General features: G+C 39.2%; 1 protein-coding gene across 2 annotated transcripts; it reads right to left on the bottom strand.

Moving 5' to 3' along the window:
* Nucleotides 1-4,330: 4,330 nt before the first annotated feature.
* LOC105061263 (probable lipoxygenase 8, chloroplastic) lies at nt 4,331-15,441 on the bottom strand. Of its 2 annotated transcripts, XM_010945265.3 has the most exons (9): nt 15,049-15,441; nt 12,899-13,167; nt 8,825-9,065; nt 8,138-8,458; nt 7,968-8,053; nt 7,179-7,289; nt 6,437-6,738; nt 5,363-5,629; nt 4,331-5,247 (listed from the first exon to the last, which is right to left on the bottom strand). In XM_010945265.3, exons 1-9 carry the CDS (start codon nt 15,392-15,394, stop codon nt 4,488-4,490), a joined length of 2,703 nt encoding a protein of 900 aa, XP_010943567.2. In that variant the 5' UTR covers nt 15,395-15,441; the 3' UTR covers nt 4,331-4,487. The 2 variants fall into 2 exon arrangements, with proteins under 2 accessions (XP_010943567.2, XP_073099343.1); XM_073243242.1 differs by lacking the exon at nt 12,899-13,167 and having other exon boundaries at nt 8,825-9,052.
* Nucleotides 15,442-17,842: the final 2,401 nt, after the last annotated feature.

The following is a 17,842-nucleotide window of genomic DNA, read 5'->3' as shown; positions in this document are numbered from 1 at the left end:
GTCAACTGCTAGTAAGCCCCGTCCGGACTCCTACGGGAGCCGGACTTCGCCTTTAACCTTGACTGCAGGAAAACTTCGCCCGGACTCCTACGGGAGCCGAGCTTCGTCCTCGACTCCAAAGGCTGCAAAGCAGACTCCGCCCGGACTCCTACGGGAGTCGGGCTCCACCGCCGACATCGACTACAGGACAGCTCCGCCCGGACTCCTACGGGAGCCGGGCTCCGTCCTCAGCATCAACCGCTGGTAGGCCTCGTCCGGACTCCTACGGGAGCCGGACCTCCCCTCTGACTTTAATTGCAGGGAGACTTCGCCCGGACTCTTATGGGAGCCGGGCTTCATCCTCGAAGCCAACAACTTCAGCCGCAAGCAGACTCCGCCCGGACTCCTACGGGAGCCGGGCTCCACCGCTGACATCGACTACAGGACAGCTCCACCCGGACTCCTACGGGAGCCGGGCTCCGTCCTCAGTGTCAACTGCTGGTAAGCCCCATCCGGACTCCTACGGGAGCCGGACTTCGCCTTTAACCTTGACTGCAGGAAAACTTCGCCCGGACTCCTACGGGAGCCGGGCGGACTCCTACGGGAGCCGGACTCCGCCGATAACTTCAGCAGCGAGCAGACTCCGCCCGGACTCCCACGGGAGCCGGGCTCCGTTCTCAACGTTAACTGCTGGTAAGCCTTGACCGAACTCCGACGGGAGCCGGACTTCGCCTTTAACCTTGATTGCAGGAAGACTTCGCCCGAACTCCTGTGAGAGCCGGGCCCCGTCCTCGATTCCAACGGCTGCAGACAGTCTTCGTCCGGATCTCTACGGTGGCCGGACTCTGACCACTGCCGAACTTCAGCCGACAGATCAGCACTTCCAAGCCACAATCGCGGCCACGGTTCTGCTACATTTCCTGCGGCGGATTCCGCGCAGCTCCACTACTCCCTGACAGGCCGCAGTAACGATCACAGCACTGCTCCACTCCCTATGACGGATCCCGCGCGGCTCCATTACTACCTGACCAGCCACGATAAACGGCCACGATCCTGCTCCACCTCCTGCAACGGATACTGCACGATTCTCCCATCCACTGGCAAGTCACGACGACAAACGCCACCCCACTTCATGCGACAAACTCCACGTGGCACGCCCCAGCGATAGCCACGGGTCCGTTCCACTACGCTTCGCAGCAAACTCCGCCTGACCCCGGGCAGTCCACTGCGAGACGGTTACAAACGTCGCCATCAATCCATTGCTTCCTCCGCCTATAAAAGGGGGACCCAGATACGTTATTCGATAAGCTCATTTATTATCTCAAAACTCTGCTAAATTCTCCGTTCGAGCACTCCATTCTTGTTGAGGCAGAGAACTGACTTGAGCGTCGGAGGGTCTTGCCGGAGCAACCCCACCTCCGGTTTAGACTTCCTTTGCAGGTCCCGGCGGCGACCGCGACTTCTCCAACTCCAGCTTCTCTGGCGCAAGCAGATTTTTGCACCAACAATAGGAATCTCACCTTGCGACGTTACCTCTCGTCCTCCCGAGTCTCCTGTCTCGTGCTCGATCCACCTCCATCTGGAGCTTCACCTCGCTCTAGGCTCCACTTGGCTCCTGAAGCTCCACCTCGCACTAGGCTCTTTGCCAGGTAATAATGTCCTCTGCTCCCCTTCTTCCCTTCCAGCACAATCCTATCACCACATAGCACCTTCAAAATTTTTCTACCAGCTACCATCCTATAGCCTCTCGAATCCAATCTGCTCAGTGAGATAAGATTCTGCCTGAAATCAGGTATGTATCGGACCTCCTCCAATCTCCTCACTGCACCATCATGTGTCCTCCAGCTGACCGTCCTAATACCTCTGATCGTATAGCTCGATCTATCCGACAGATATATAGTGCCCTCACTGTTCTTCAGGGAGTCAAACTGTTCCTCCCTACAACATACATGATGGATACATGCAGAATCTAATATCCATTGCTGGAAAGAAGTAGATACCTCGTCAGATATCTCCAGGACATCTCTCTCTGAATCGCTACCGACCGTCGCTACAGCAGCCACCGTCTAATTTTTGAGTTGAGGGCAATCTCTGACTAGATGCCCCAACTCCTCACACCGGTAATATCTGATTTTGCTCAAGTTTCTCTTGGACTTGGACCGCCCTTGTCGTGATCTCCTATCACTCCATCTACCACCTCTTGCTCCCCCAGAAACCATCAAAGCTGAGCTACCACCACTTGAGCTCGAAGTCGAGTTCTTCCTCCTAAGAACCTCGTTCTGGAGTATCACCATAGTGACCTCGTCCATCTTGATGGTGCTCTTCCCTACTAGAAGAGCAGTCACCAAAGACTTATACGAAGAGGAAAGCGATGCTAGCAAAATCAGTGCCCTGATCTTCTCCTCAACATTCTCACCAACGCTGAGGAGATCGGTGAGGATCTTCTAGAAGTGGCTTAGATGTTTCTGCACACTCTATCCCTTAGTCATCCGCAGCTGGTAAAACTACCTCCAAAGAAAAAGAGTGTTGGTGAAAGACTTCACCATATACAACTCCTCGAGCTTCGACCACAGCACCGTCGGAGAAGTCTCGCTCAGCACATGGATCACCACCTCATCCGCTAGGTACATACGGATGGTACTCACTGCCTATAATTGTAGTCATTTTCAATCCCGCATCTCCATGGTGGTTGACTTCTCCTCGCACAAGAGAGCATCGATCAACCCTTGTTGGATGAGCACGTCCTTCACCCTTGCCTGCCACAAGGAGAAATTACTCTTTCCATCAAACTTGTTGATCTTCATTTTGATTAAGCCTGTCTTCTCCATCTTCAGTCTTGCTCACCACCACTGCAATCTGCGTCTTTATATCGCCTCACTCTGATACCACTTGTTGGGTGGATGTCTAGCCAGGACACCACCTTCCAAAACTTTTTCGGTACTGCGCGATGCAGCAGAAAGAAAGAAGAAATAAAATAAAAAATAATCAAAATACGTGGATCAACCACAAAAAGACTCGCCTCCATGGAGCATGCAAACTTCACTATGAAAAAAAATTTTACAAAAGGAGATCTCATCCTCAACCCTCGTACACCCAATTTCTCTCTCACAGAAAATTTTTTCTCACAAAATCTCTCTCTAGGAAGATCCTCCTGAACTCCTGAAGCGCCGCTGTCTGCTGTCCAAAAGCCTCCCTGAAGCTCTTTCTCTCACAGCACCGCACATCTCTCTCTTTCTTCAAAAGTACGGTCTTCTCTAAAATCCGTGCGCATCCATGGTCTCTTCTCCCGTGAAAAAACTAAGCCACACACACCTCTTTCACTGTTCATGGCCTTTTAAAGGCTTAAACCCCTAATTAGATCCGTATTAGGACTCATAACCAAGCCATAAAACCCCAAGATCAAGCTCCAAGCGATTGGATGAAGATTGGAAGCTCCCTGAGCCATCCGATCACGATCAGTCCACGGAATAGTATCATGGACCATACAAAACGTATGAAAAATGTCCACACGGTCCAGGCACCTGGCCGTGGACCATCCGATCCATGGTAGACCGTGGAATCGGACTCCCAGCGGCTCGCTGGGTCTAAGCCACGCCCGCCTGGGCCTGGGCTGGCCCACGCGCCCCACGTGCCCGCGCCTGGGTCGGGCCCACCCACTGGGCTGCGCCCTGCACGTGCCCAACCCGCACGCTGCTGTGCGCTGGGCCGCGTCCCGCCGCCTGCGGCCGGGCCGCTGGCAGACGACGGTCCTCCACCATCTCGAATTTCGTGCTGACTTCAAAAGCACATATCTTCTCCGTCCGAGCTTTGTTTTGGATGATCTTGGTCTCGTTGGACTCCATTTTTTATCGCGAACCTCGCTGTAGGCTCAATGTAGATCGAATTTCGAGACGTCAAATCCTAACATGCAAGAAGAAGCTTTTAATCACTTAAGATGGATCGGTTAACGAAAAGAACAAGAGCTTTCAATGTGGATGACGCAATTGAGGTTTGTCGAGGAAAATTCTTGCATTCCTCTCCCTCTGAAGTACCAAATTCATTGCAGCAAATAACATTAGATAATGGGTTGGGCTGCTTTCGAGAAACATTTACATCTCCATTCCAAGAACAAGTTTGCAAAGAAAGGTTGAGAGTTAGGTTTCTAGGTTATCAAACATGGTATATTTTAATGAGATTTAAAATAGTCATTAGCCACACGTACATTGAATAGGTGAATGAAATAATATAAAAAACATAAAAAAATAAATAAATAAATAAATAAATAAGAAAGAAGATAGAAATGAAACGGTAGGAGATTGCATCCAATGCAAACATCAAATTAGCTAGGCCCACCGCTGTTACAGACAGCCCATGAAAAATAAAACATCAAATTGATTTGAAAATTGCAACGCCGTCCGCGTATTAGACTCTAGGAGATGTAACGTCGTCAAATATAAGTCCCACCATTGTATTCTACAAGATCTTCTCTGAAGTCCAAAGATAGGTGAAGTAATACCAATTAACTAATTTCAGATGGAAATGCTGTTCGGGATTCCCATTCCTGTGACCCCGGGCTTAGAGAAAGGCTTCATGGACTCATAAGAAAGTATTCCGGCCCCAAACCTATTCTTAAGCTTCGGATCTCTATTCCTACCATCAATAATTCCTTCAATCTCCTTCAACCTTCCATTGAACCTCTCAAATGCTGCTTTGATTATCGGATCATGCACCCAAGGCAACTCTGGCTCCCCGCCGAGGTACTCCTCGTCCGGCGAATGGCTCGATAACACGTCCAGCACTGCCATCACCACGGTTGCTTGAATCTGTGAGGGAAAGCACCGTAAAAGTGCATCCTCCGGCTTCTCCAAAAATTTGATAAATTCCTCTCTTTGCAGGTCCTCCACCGGCATCTCGGTACGCGCAATGCTTGGCCGGTTGGGGAAGTAGCCACCGTAGTGAAACTGGCCGAAGTTGACGGCAGCGTGGTGTGCCGAGGCCACCCACATCATGGTGGTCAGGATGTGGATTAGGTTCTCCGGGCTGTCCATTTTTGGCCACCATGGCTCGTCTTTCTTGTCTCCGTGGCCTTTGGTCCTGACGTCGTTCCAAAACTCTTGGAGCTCGTAGTCTTCCAACACATGGCTCGAGTCCCGGTAGTAATGGGAGACGTAGTCCTGTACCCATTGCTTGATGGCAGACCAGATCAGAAGGCCATCGTTTGCAAACGGATAGTCCTCGATGGTTAGCCTGAGCCCGTGCTCAGCTGTAGGATCTTCGACCGCCATTCCCCTGACATTAAAAAGAATAAAACTGTGATAGAGTTTCAAATTTAATTTGGATATAGGTCTTTGTTCGTGGGTTAGATAGAGGCCTTCTAATCTAATATATAATAGAAGAGTAGTACCTCCGAATCAAGTCGGCTGGCAAGGCCTCCATGTCGAAGCGCCAGAACTGGTCATAGAAAACGGAGCTGATCTCCATGGAGTATTTGCGTGGGGAGAAGGATGACTCTATGATCCCAGCTGCGCTTATAAGGTATTGCCGAGCAAGCGAGTTGATCTCCATGGTGTAGCGGAAATGTGGGTGCAATAGCCGGTAAATCGGATGCATCGCACTGAGTTGCCGATTTGCTGCAATGATGTATGGCTCAACGCAACAATGGGTTCTTAGCCTGCAATGATGTATCACTATTGATTTACAAAATGAAGTTTTATGTTAACCCCAAGACATATATATTTTTCTCATTCTTAAATATATGTATATATATATATATATATATATATATATATATATATATATATATATATATCTTTTTTGAGGATCCACTGATAACTAAATTTAAACTGAAAGCATTTTAATTAGATAAGCGAGGGTAAGTTTTAAAATACGAACCAACATTCCATTAAGATAGCCGAAACTGAGAGAAAAGGCTAGGTAAGCAGGCCAAGGCCAAACAAATTAGACGGACAAACATCCTAGCATATGACAAAACGGCAGAACAATGCTCTCAGCAGAACAGGAAACGTAGAGCAAATTAATGATATGACGATGATGCTTTGGGTACTTGAAATTTTGTAAAAAAAATATATTGTTATAATGTCACAAGTGTCATTATTTGGACTGTGAGTTTAGGTGGCTTAGGTCAAGGGTGTGATTAGATTGGACTAGCTAAGGCTAATGATCCTGGGCCTAATTTGAATTTGGGATGGTCTTGCTACTTTTTTATGTGAAGGCAATATCTTATCAGAGCTTGTACCCTCCACAAGTACAAAAAATGAATTTGATTTGAATTAGAGCTTATCCCCATGGTCAACCCTCTGCTTTATCAACAAGAGATTCCAAGTTCAAATCCTGGATGGTGCATTCTCGAATGTTGGTCCCAGATTCGAACTTGAATGGCAGATCTCCCTGTAAACTATTTGGCTTGGATGATTAAAATATGTTACGTTTAATTTAAAACCTTAGAATAAGCACGTACCAGTGGGTGATGAGCTCATGGTAGCCGGAATCATGAGCACCAACTTGAGCTTTGGCGAGTTTCCAGAGCCAAGCCCCCGTGGCATCCCAACAAGGCGCGAAGACTTGCTTCCACTTGGGCTTGGTCGGGGAGGCTGGCCGGGTGAGTTCGATGGCAAGCGGTCTCAGAGTGCCCCTGTTTGTAAGGAAGAAGATGGTACGCGATCCATACAAGGTGGTGCCTTCTATCTCTCGAACTTTGTGCACAAATGGAAGGAAAAGGTCGTTGTAGTCTAGCATGAACAACCTCTTTTGCTTGAGTGCCTCCAGGAATTAACACAAGAAGAAATTGCTATGAGCTTCTAATGCATAAACACAATTCATATGGACATCTTGTGTCTTTTAGAGGATTTTTAAAAAACATTTTCCCTTTCTTCCTTTAATTCTTAAAAAAAGAAAGATCACAGCAAAAGACGTTGGTCATGAGGGATTAAACATGGTGGTCTAGAGTGGCCCAAAATGTGCCATTCTTTGTTTGGTTTTCACATTTCTTACTCGAGCTGGATTCTATCAATTCATTGTTAGGAGTCTAATTCGAGCAAAAACATGATGCGGGGGACTTTTTCCAAATTTTCAACAGATTCATCCTGATTCATGTAAATTGTGGCCCATGGGCCAGCCCAATGTGTATAGTTGGTTCCCATCGTATTCTTGCAACAGTACAAGTTTAATATCTAATAGAAAAATTAGAACGCAAGTATTACCTCTTCCACTGTCATCAAGCCTCCTATTTCTTCTTCGATCATCTCTACTGTGATAGCAGACTCAGGAGGGCCGTAGACTTGTGGATCAAGTTTGCTTTTTAATGGAAACTCCTGCACGGCATTAGAAAAAACAATGTAGGCTAGGTTACTTATGAGTCGACATCTGATCATTCAAGGATGATTGAGTTTGATTGGGTATTGATTGCTAATCATAATTTTAAATATTCTAGAATACAAATAATTAAGTTCTATGAAAGACAGTCAGTAAATTTATAGTAAAAGAAAAAACCTAAATTTTAAATGATCAATAGTGAACCAAGGTTTTTATATGAAAAGAGAGTTTAATCTTTAGAAAGGTAAATAATTTAATAATTATAAATAATTGAATAATTATGTAATAAATTTAATACTTTTTGATTTGTTCAGATGATACTATGTGTTTGAAGTATCTCCATCTTAGTCCTATATCAAGCCCAATATCAAGGATCTATAATTTGAGAAATTTTGAATTTTAAATGGTATAAATTTAGGATTGATTATCCTAGAGATCCATTTGCAGCTTTGATATTTTTTTAATCTTTATATCATCCTAGTAGTTGTAATCTCTTGTATATTTTTTTTTTTTTTTTTCATTATAAAAGTACATGAAGAAAGATTTTCACAGTATTTTTCTTTTCCACATATTCTTCTTTCCCACACTGTGTAAAGTATTAACTAATAGATCATCAGATATTATAAAATGCAAATGTAAAAAGATGTCGGAACTATAATGCTCGAAGGTAGCCTTACCGTGACCAGCTGAATGGCATATGGGTTGATACCCGCCAATGTTTGCCGAGAGAACTCTTCATCTCTGAGCCATGAGAACTTGTCCCCTACAGTTTGTAAAACAGATGAACTTAGCCATGGGGACAAAAAGGGTGTTATAAGATCAAAAGCCAGAAGGAGAGAGAAGTTACTTTCAATGAGGGCTGGTGTCTCAAATTTCAGGACCTCATCGGTGCCATCGGTAATGACCTTCACCAACCGAGGGATCATGCTTCGGAGGAAGCCAACCCCTTCTTGCTTTGGTAAGGTGAAGCCTTCATCATATAACTTATCAATGGCAGTGAAGTAAGGAAAGCCGAGATTATAGTCGATGAGTGCAGTTTGGATGGAGGGAACAACTGCATGCAACACAGATCGCAACGTCTTTGCCGAGAACTGTACAGATTTCACTTCGGAGAAGGTCTCATCCCTCGGTACGTATATGGAGCTGCTCCTCGTTTCTGATAGAGGGTCTGTTCACAAGTTACAGATTTGTTCACATAAGTTGAATGGGATGATAATATTTATCTACGCACATATGCCATTATCCATTAGCAACAAGCTTATGAGTCCAAGTTTAATACCATCTCACTTCGTAGTAACTACAAATTGGAATTGGTTGTAACAAGGTGCTACGTACAAACAAAACTCATGCATCACATAAAGCCAGTTAATACGCCAACGTCCAAACAGCCTGAAAACTTTGAGCTGTTTACTGTTCCAATATCTTAGGTTGTTTTCATGTGAGACGCACACAATTTGCTGCCAAAAGAATCCCAAACTCTCTCAAAGCTGCATCAAATTACAGGCAGAAAACTATAAGCATGCATATATTTTACCTTTCTTTGTTCTGGGGCGGCCGGTCCGGCAACGCCTTGGATAGGGATGTTTCTTGCTACCACCAAGGACTGGTCTAGCTTTGTCGTCGTCATCATCAGGATCACCTAGATCGTTGTACACATCATAGTCATAAATCCTTTCGAAATCCTTGCGTTCTCCACGGCCATCCCCTCGCTTGTTTTCAAGTTCTTTACTTCTCAACCTACGAAGGCCGCTTGGAGTTTGGGCTGGCAAGTAAGACTAGTAGAAATACATGGGTATGTTTGAGAGATCGTGACAACATTTGGTTGCAATATGAAAAAGGAAACTTCCAAGTAGAATGTGCTAATTACTCGTAAATGTACAAGGGTCGAAGTCATTGGCATTCTTTAAAGTCATTCGTTAGGACTGACAATGATATAATGAAGTTATTTAGGTGTGGATTGGTAATGTTATATGTTAGGAGAGTTTTGTTTCATTTTAGTTCTAAACATAATGTAATATTCATAACATTTATTTTAAAAGATAACAAATATCTCAATGAAATTATGAGCAAGAGAACAGCTACATTTGCCAAGAATGTCCAAAATGGGCGCAAAGAGAGGTTTTTCTTTTCTTTTCTTTTGTTTTTTTTGTCATTGTTGAGTGAGTCTAGGAAGTTCGGGATGTTTTAGAGGGTGTCCGTTAACCTTGATGATTCACCAAGACACCCAATTTATTTATGATACATTCTAGGGAACATAAATTTTAATTCAAATTTGAATATCAAAATTCTATAGAAGAGATTTGGTCCTACATCTACCATGAGGAGCCTAGCAAGATTAGCAGATGAAAACAAGAGGAAGATGAACGAGAAAAAAATGAAGAAGAAAAGTCAGCATGATCAAATCTTAAGAATTGTAAAGATGATGAGTTATAAAAACTTTCAAAGCAAAATCATGTTATCTATAGAATAATAAGAAAAGTTATTTTACTTTAGGAAAATCCTATTATCAATATTGATTATTGTAATCTATATTGAAGTCATTTTGTATATAGAAAACTAAAAATAAATTTCTAGCTCTACTTTCAACTTAAAAGCAGCTTTCCAAATGAGTTTTATGTAAAAATACCTATCCATTCCAAATATAAGTTAAAAGTAACATCCATTTTAGCTGAAATTATTCTTATATCCTTTAAAATACTGCAGTATTACATTATCATAGTGTAGTATTTCTTAACAATAAGATAGTATTACATTATATTAGTATAGTATTTCTTTATAATAATGTAGTGTTGCTTTATTGTATTATATTAGTATAGTATTCTTTTACAATAAGATAGCATTACATTATATTAGTATAGTATTTTTTTATAATAATATATTATTATTTTATTATATTATATTAATATAGTATTTTTTTACAATAAGGTAGTATTATATTATCATAGTGTAGTATTCTTCTATCATAGTATTACTTTATAACAATATAGTGTTACTTTATAATAGTATAGTATCACTTTATAATAGTGTAGTATTACTTTATAATAGTATAGTGTTGCTTTCATTATAGTACAGTATTATTTTATAATAGTATAGTATTACTTTATAATAGTATGATGTTACTTTATAATTGCAAAGATAATTGGATCATTTCATCATATTTAGGTAGTTACTTTTAAGTTATATTTCAAATTGATAGGATCTTTTACTTGAAACTTAAGTGGATAATTATTTTTAAGTTTAAACTCAATTAGATATTTCTTATTAATTTTTTTTTATATATGTGCTTTGCCTTTTGAAATGAAAATCATTGTTTTGGAAAAAAAATAGTATTTTACATATGGGTGTACAGTTACTATCATCCCCAACTATATATTCATATATAGATAATAAAGATTGCTAGAGAAACAAAAAGCATTCAATTAAATCATCTCTACCTACAATATATCCATAATAATAAATTCCTATTTTCCATCAAAAAAATAATAAATTTCTATTAAATTCATTACACAGTTCTTTCCTACAAAATCAAAATTATGTAGGATAAGAATTTTTGGATTTAAAATAGTAGTAGTTGTAATAGTCTGATAGTTGGCTGTTACATGTAATTATAATAGGAAATAATAATTAATAATGATTTTTAAAAAATAATAATGAAAATTATAATTATTCATCCAAATCCTTGTTGACATATAAATGAAAAAAATATAAAGCAAATAAAAATTCTTTTTAACTAGTAAGAAAATTTGAATTTAAAATATTAACTTTTATGATAAAATGGTTGACATAATAAAATAATGGTCAAATAACGAGTGTAGTTTAAAAAACTTTATTCATATCTATAATAGGTCAAACTCCTTCTGAAATTAGCTATTATAATGTTATAACCACCATTATGTTAAAGTATGCATGCTTTTGAAAATAAAAATTAATTTTTTATTACATAAATTGAGAGAAACACCATAAATAAAGAGGTTTTAATTTTAAAGTAGTTTTAGTCCAATGTAAAACATTTGCAATAGTATTTATTAAAGGTATGCCATAAAAAGAAGGCATCTTAGCCTATATGGCATGCACCATGTTGTCATGCATGCAATCAATCATGATATATTATTATAACAATCAACAATCACGATTGACTGCATGTACAGCTGCAGCCTTATCGGTGTATAGGCAATAATTTTCCCAAAAAGGGAAGGGGATTCTATATATGAGGTTCTAAAATGCTTATACGTTATCCATTGCAATCAAAGCTTAATTTCAGAATACAACCACACAGGATCATCCATGCGCTATATGTCCATGCTCCTACTGGAAACTTGGTGCCTTAGAGAGGGACGTTGCACTAAAACCCAACCTAATCACAGAGGACTCGTTTGGTTCACGGGAAGAACCTTTATTTTTAGAAAGTAACTTCCTAGAAATTTACTTTCTAGGAAGTTATTTCTGAGAATAAAATTTTGTCATGTTTGGTTGACTATAAGAAAGTGACTTATTACAGAATAGCTAACTTATATTTGGTTGAGCATCTATTTTTTCGAAAAAACTGTATAAAATACCTATTATATCCTTAGTAGATATAAGACCATATCTTTTTGCTCCTAAATTTTATATAAATATTAATATTATATTTATATTAATATAAATATAATATTAATATATTATAATATAATATTAGAATATTATAATTTATTATATTAATATAATACTAACATATATTAATATTTTAATATAATAAATATACTAAATAAATATAAATATAATATTAATATAAATATTATATTAATATTAATAAAAATATTATATTTACATAAATATAAAAATAATATTAAAATTTAATAAATAATATAATATTAATATTATATTCATATAAATATTAGGATAATATAATATAATATAATATAATATCATTATTCAATATTTTATCTTAACCATCCATTGATATTTTGTAAAATTTTAGCCATGGATATTAAAAGAATATTTTGAGAAAAATTAGTACCACCACTTTCTATCCTATTGGAAGTGCCAAAATCCACATCTCCTATGAATTTTTACTTTTTATGAAATATAAGAAATAACTTTCTATGGGAAGAGCTTTTTTTTACTTTCTTTCCTTTTAAAATTCTAATTAAATAAGAGCCCCCTCTCCATTTCTCAGGAACTACCTCTTCCCCCCTCTACTTCCCATCAACCAGTATATTGATAGTCTTGCACGTGCCAAAGTCTTTTGTGATCATTAATCCTCCACATACCATACATGAGGTGAAAGTAAGAATTAAAGATCAGCATAATTAATGTTGCTGAAAAGCCTTTAATTTTGCAAGCTCAAATGAGATGGACTTTTGTCCTATGATGAGGTTGCAACTGGGCCGAACGATTGATGTTTGGACTTTTAAATCATAGCGATCAAATCATACTGATGGAGATGGTAAGCTAGGTATCTTGAATCCAAAAGAAATACGAAAAGGTCACAAATGCATGCGTATATAAAAAAGTTAGACTGCAAAGACTTAGAATTTTAGATTGCTAGCTATAATGTAATTGGTCTTCACATTAAGTCTAGAATAATTGCATAGAAAATTATTGGTCGGAGGGTAATGCAAAGACTTGCCTTGTTGGTGAAGAAGATTCTCTTCTCTAGATTGTCAGACTTGGCATGCACCCACGAGTTGCAACTAATTGTAAGGGTGGTGGAATCGTCAGAGTTGAATGTGACGTCCTTGAGAAACATCTCCTGATGGTGCTCATTTGTCACCAAAACCGCTCCAATTTCACCAAAACCCTTGGGTATCGTAAAGTCACACTCATAGTTGATATCATCTGTATCTTGGCTGCCCTTGTGAGCGTAGGCTTGAATAGTTTCCTTTTCTAGTCCCGTTTCTTGCATACAAAAATTAATATACATGCATCAGTCAATATCATCATCAGTTAGTACCATAGCATCATAACCAAATCCACGACCAATAAAATCTACTCCAGCTATCGATCTCTTTTCATTTGTCTCAATAATTCTTTATTATCCCTTTGCATCCACCTAATTTCTCCTTCACAAGGTCATGCTAATTAGAATCCGTGGCATGAGAATTTGCAAGTTGCCCTAGTGATGTGATGCATCTCCCCTATTCAAGATATCTACCATTCAAGACATTAGCCAGTCCGACAGCGACACGCGCGTATGACCACTATCAGCTCTTGTCGAGCATATATGAACCACTTGAGCCCGGGTCCTACAAATGGTCCCATCATTGGATGTCCAATAAATTGTCCCTTTTCAATAATGTCACATTTGTATCGCTATTTTTTTTTTTATTTTTTTTTTTTGGTAATAAACATCGCAAGTAGTAAATGCTACAATATTATCCTTAATCCTGTCTAGAATTACTTCCATTCGGATGGGCTTGAGATAAACCCCGAGTATGGTTGGTGAAGCTACCAAAGGAAAGGGATGCAAGACTTGGTGGTCCACGAGGTGAGATATTTTGGTAGGATTTTGATAGGATATCCATGCGCTCTAAAGTCCTGCGTCTGAATGGTAAAGCGCGCGGCACAAAGTTCTCCATTTATCTGCATAGAAGTCAGTTGTGACTTTGGACACAGGAGATTCTTTGGCAGGTTCAATGACAGACACAGAATACCTAACATAGTAATAAGAATATAAAAATGAAATTTTAAGGTTGGGCTTTTGGTTTGAACCAATCGTTCAATGATCAGTCTTACCATGTTTATAAATAACAATGCCTTGTTTTGTAAATTAATAGAGATTAAAAAACTATTTAACCACCATCCAAAATAAAGAAAAGGAAAAAAAAAAGTTAATTTAGGGCATTTGCTAGATTGACAGTCAAATTAGAAGCTGAAGCTAGGTCGACTCTGAGCATTGATTGAGGGCAACTCATCTATCATGATTGAATGGATTCAAAGACATTTAAAGTGGCGTTGTGCACCTTTATTTGCAAGAGATTTGGAAATTGATGAGGGAGTGTCTTATTTTGTGCTAGACATGTCTATCGGAAGGATAACAGGGATTGAATAGCTTCCTATATTGCGGAGTATTAATATGGTACAATTTTGTGGACCGATTCAGTACCGATACTTATAGTTATTTTTCATGATATTTTATTTTTTGATTTTATTGGATGTATTCGTACTAAATTAATGCGACATCTCTACCTTATGAAAAGAAAAACCGAAGCTAAGTTTCCCAAGGGTAGAGCAGAGCAAAGGATATAATGAGACATCATAAATTAGGTCGACCAACTAATTGGTGCCATACCCTAAATATATTTATCACAAAACATGTTTAGCATTCAGTTAAATGAGCCCCCACTTAACTTTCTTGGCATGTTCTTGCGCGAGAGCCATTCAATATGTGAACTTGTGGCTTAGTTGCATACCTGAATTACTCGTAAAAATCTTCATAATTGATTAAATTAACTTAGACTTGTCTCAACTTACATTCGTGAGACTTGAAGACAACACTAGACTCCATCTATCCGCATCGACGGCAAAGGTAGAGTGAAAAATCCCAAAGTTTGAATCAAATCTTAGCTCCATGTCCCAAACTCACCAAAAAATAATAAAGAAAAAAATCAATATAACAAAGAACCGAGTAGTCTGGAAACGTTATTGCTCCATCTCTTTTTATAGGCAAGTCTCAGTGGCGATGCATGAAACATGAAACCTTAATAATATGCATGGAGAAACAAAACGAACCAAGGATTTCTCTAGCCTCTACTAACATGAGCTTAACTGATCGCTTACTTGGATCGACCTCGGCACTCACGAGCTCAAGGAGGAGGCTTTTACCGAGGAGATCAGCAGTGACATCGAGTGCACGCGAGAGACCGAGGTTACTCAGTAAACCTCCGACCGTCATTTTAACGGTGGCAACCGCTTTGAGAGTACTGATGGCTGCACCACTATCTACTGAAGAAGATTGAACTTCCCCTGAAGCACAACGAATGCAGCCACGCTTCCCTATCTTTTGTAGCTGGACCGCCGTTGGCCGAAGCCGGAGCGACGAGGAGCGGTGGCTGGAAAGAAGGGAACCATGGGAGAAGAAGAGGAAGGGAGCACTGTTTGGTGTGAGGACATGAGGCTTCAACATCTCTTCTTTGAGATGATATGGGTGGCCAGGGTTCTAATGATGGGGTTTACGGATCAGGATTGCTACTTATAAAGAGATGCAGATGGTTACACCTATGTAGCAGTCTAAAAGCAAGAAGTGTTCAGTGTAGTCACCATCAGTGAGCACAAGGGACCCTTCACCACTGGTTCTTATTGTCGACATATTGGTTTGGGTTGAGGGTTCTCTTACCTTCCATATACAACATGATCTATTTTGATGGAACCTAAGACCGCATGATCGTAGGGTAAACCAACCTACCTAAAGTGCAACATAATTTTCCAAGGGAAGTTCATACAACAATTTACATGACGGTGTGATCGACTTCTATTGTGTTTAAGATGTCTGAATCGGCACTTGTTCTAGACGTCTACCTCTGAATTAATGTTGCTCTCATGTACGTTATAGGTTCCCAAGCTGCAGGAAAAACTTTGCAGTTGATGATCTGTTTCGTTTATTTGAGACTCCATATTTCTTATCTTTGTAACCCATCAGACCATGGTTGATTGTGGTTTTTTTTTCTTGTTTGTTCCTTTACGATCCCTCCGCTTCTCTGTATCCCTATCTCACTCTATTTTTTATTCTTCTCCCCTCTCACTCTGTAAATGTCTGATTATTGAATAAATGCTGGGTGATTGTGCCTCCCTTAAACCTCAAAAATATACTTCTATCGTGTTTAGTACTATTCCTGAAAGACGAGTCCAATTAAGAAGCCAAATTTCAGTGTAAGCTGAAAATTCCTTTAATTCAGCTGTATTTGAGTATGTTTAATTCAAATTGGTTGTAATTGTTTAAGAATCGAATGGGGGAGTTTCTATTCCAGATTAAACTTGTCTATCACAATGGCAAGCCATAATCACAATCCACGGAGGTGATCATATTTGTTGGCATCCTATATTGAGAAAGGCTAAAGAGCTCTTGAGAACTTTGATGGATCGTCTAAGTAAAGAAAAGAAGGGATGACTACCAAAAAAATAAATAAATAAAAGAAGGCAAAGGCATGATATGCTAACAGCCAGCTGTTAGCTTTGCCCATTGGCGCATTCCACTTTTAATTGAGAAGTGAGATTCGAACGTGAGTGATGGTGAATGTATTCTAAAAAAAGAAAAAAATAAAGTTAAATACAACAGTACAATTTGGAAAAAAAAAAAAAATCATAACAACAACCTACTATTTCAATTAGCCCTTCTATTCCACTGCCAAAATTGATGTTTCATTATACTATCAAATCCTATTTCTCTCATGATAAGACGACTCTACATGAATATTTATGCGCTTCATTTTGTCTATTAGCAAAACATACATAGATCTTAAAACTGGTCATATTTTATTACTTCTATTCTATGGTGCATCATAATATGTGTTTCCCAGGAGGTTACATTAGATTTAGTTATTTAAAAGTTACAAGATCATCCTATAAAAAGAAAAATCTTAAGATAGATCTAGCTAGGTCAGATTTTGAATTAGGTAGTGCTGGACTGAAGTTGCTAGACCTTCTTGTAAGTCTACCAGATCAGAAACCTCATTTATGTGGCTAAATCAACAAGTATGCCATTTATTATTAAATAGGATATAGAACGATTTACGCTTCTTATCATCTCAAATTTAAGAATCTCCAAAGTTGACCAAGTCAACATACACAAACCTAGAGAATACCATTTATCAAGAAATTACCTGCTTCTGATAAGTACATTTGTGGATGTGCCGAGGTCAACTTTCATATATGACTTTGATCTCTGTAGATAGCTTTGGATTTTTTTTTCTCAAATGGATAAACAAGTTTGGTTAGAATGCTGGAAACCTGAGGGCTATTTTCATGCTAAGCCATTGCTATCTTCTCAGAGGATGATATAACTTTGGCTAAAATTAATGCCAGAAATCCATCCTTCTCATTAAAATCCACTATAGATTGTCGGATTCCTTAAAAACTCGTGGTTCCCGTGTAAGGCCAAAGTTGTATGAAAAGAATCTATTGGACATGGTTACGAGCGCTGCTACAAATTTTTCGCTTTGATTTTAAGGGCATGTGTGGATGAGAGAAGTTAGATTCTGGTATGAAAAATGAAAATAAGCAAATTCTATTCCAGCCATTTAATTGTGGAAAGTTCTATTCTTATTTCGATCCTAAAAGAGAATAGGAATGCTCGAATCCTCCAATCCAGCTCAAGCTAAGAAACTGTATATCAAATTTACATGACTTGTGGTCTAGATCTTGTGGTCTCCATGTAAGGCCAAAAGTTATATGAAAAGAAACTAGCGGACATTGTTGCGGCAAATTTTTTGCTTTGATTTTAAAGATATGTCATGTGGTTGAGGGGAGTTGGACTCTAGAATAAAAATAAAAATGAATAATTTTCATTCTAACCATTTGATTGTGTGGAGGAGTTCCATTCCTATTTCAAGTCCAAAAGAGAATGATAATGCTTCAA

The sequence above is a fragment of the Elaeis guineensis genome, chromosome 1 (assembly GCF_000442705.2).
Source record: "Elaeis guineensis isolate ETL-2024a chromosome 1, EG11, whole genome shotgun sequence".
In the NCBI taxonomy this organism is placed as follows: Eukaryota; Viridiplantae; Streptophyta; class Magnoliopsida; order Arecales; family Arecaceae; genus Elaeis; species Elaeis guineensis.
The sequence above is the reverse complement of the archived record's forward strand: the minus strand, read 5'-3'. Positions and strand labels throughout refer to the sequence as shown.

Coding starts and splice junctions, on each gene's coding strand:
- LOC105061263 (XM_010945265.3), bottom strand. CDS start 15,394: ATGTTGAAGCCTCATGTCCTCACACCAAACAGTGCTCCCTTCCTCTTC. Junction 8,459..8,824: donor CCGCCCCAGAACAAAGAAAG/GTAAAATATATG, acceptor ACTTGTGAACAG/ACCCTCTATCAGAAACGAGG. Junction 7,290..7,967: donor ATGCCATTCAGCTGGTCACG/GTAAGGCTACCT, acceptor AATGCCGTGCAG/GAGTTTCCATTAAAAAGCAA.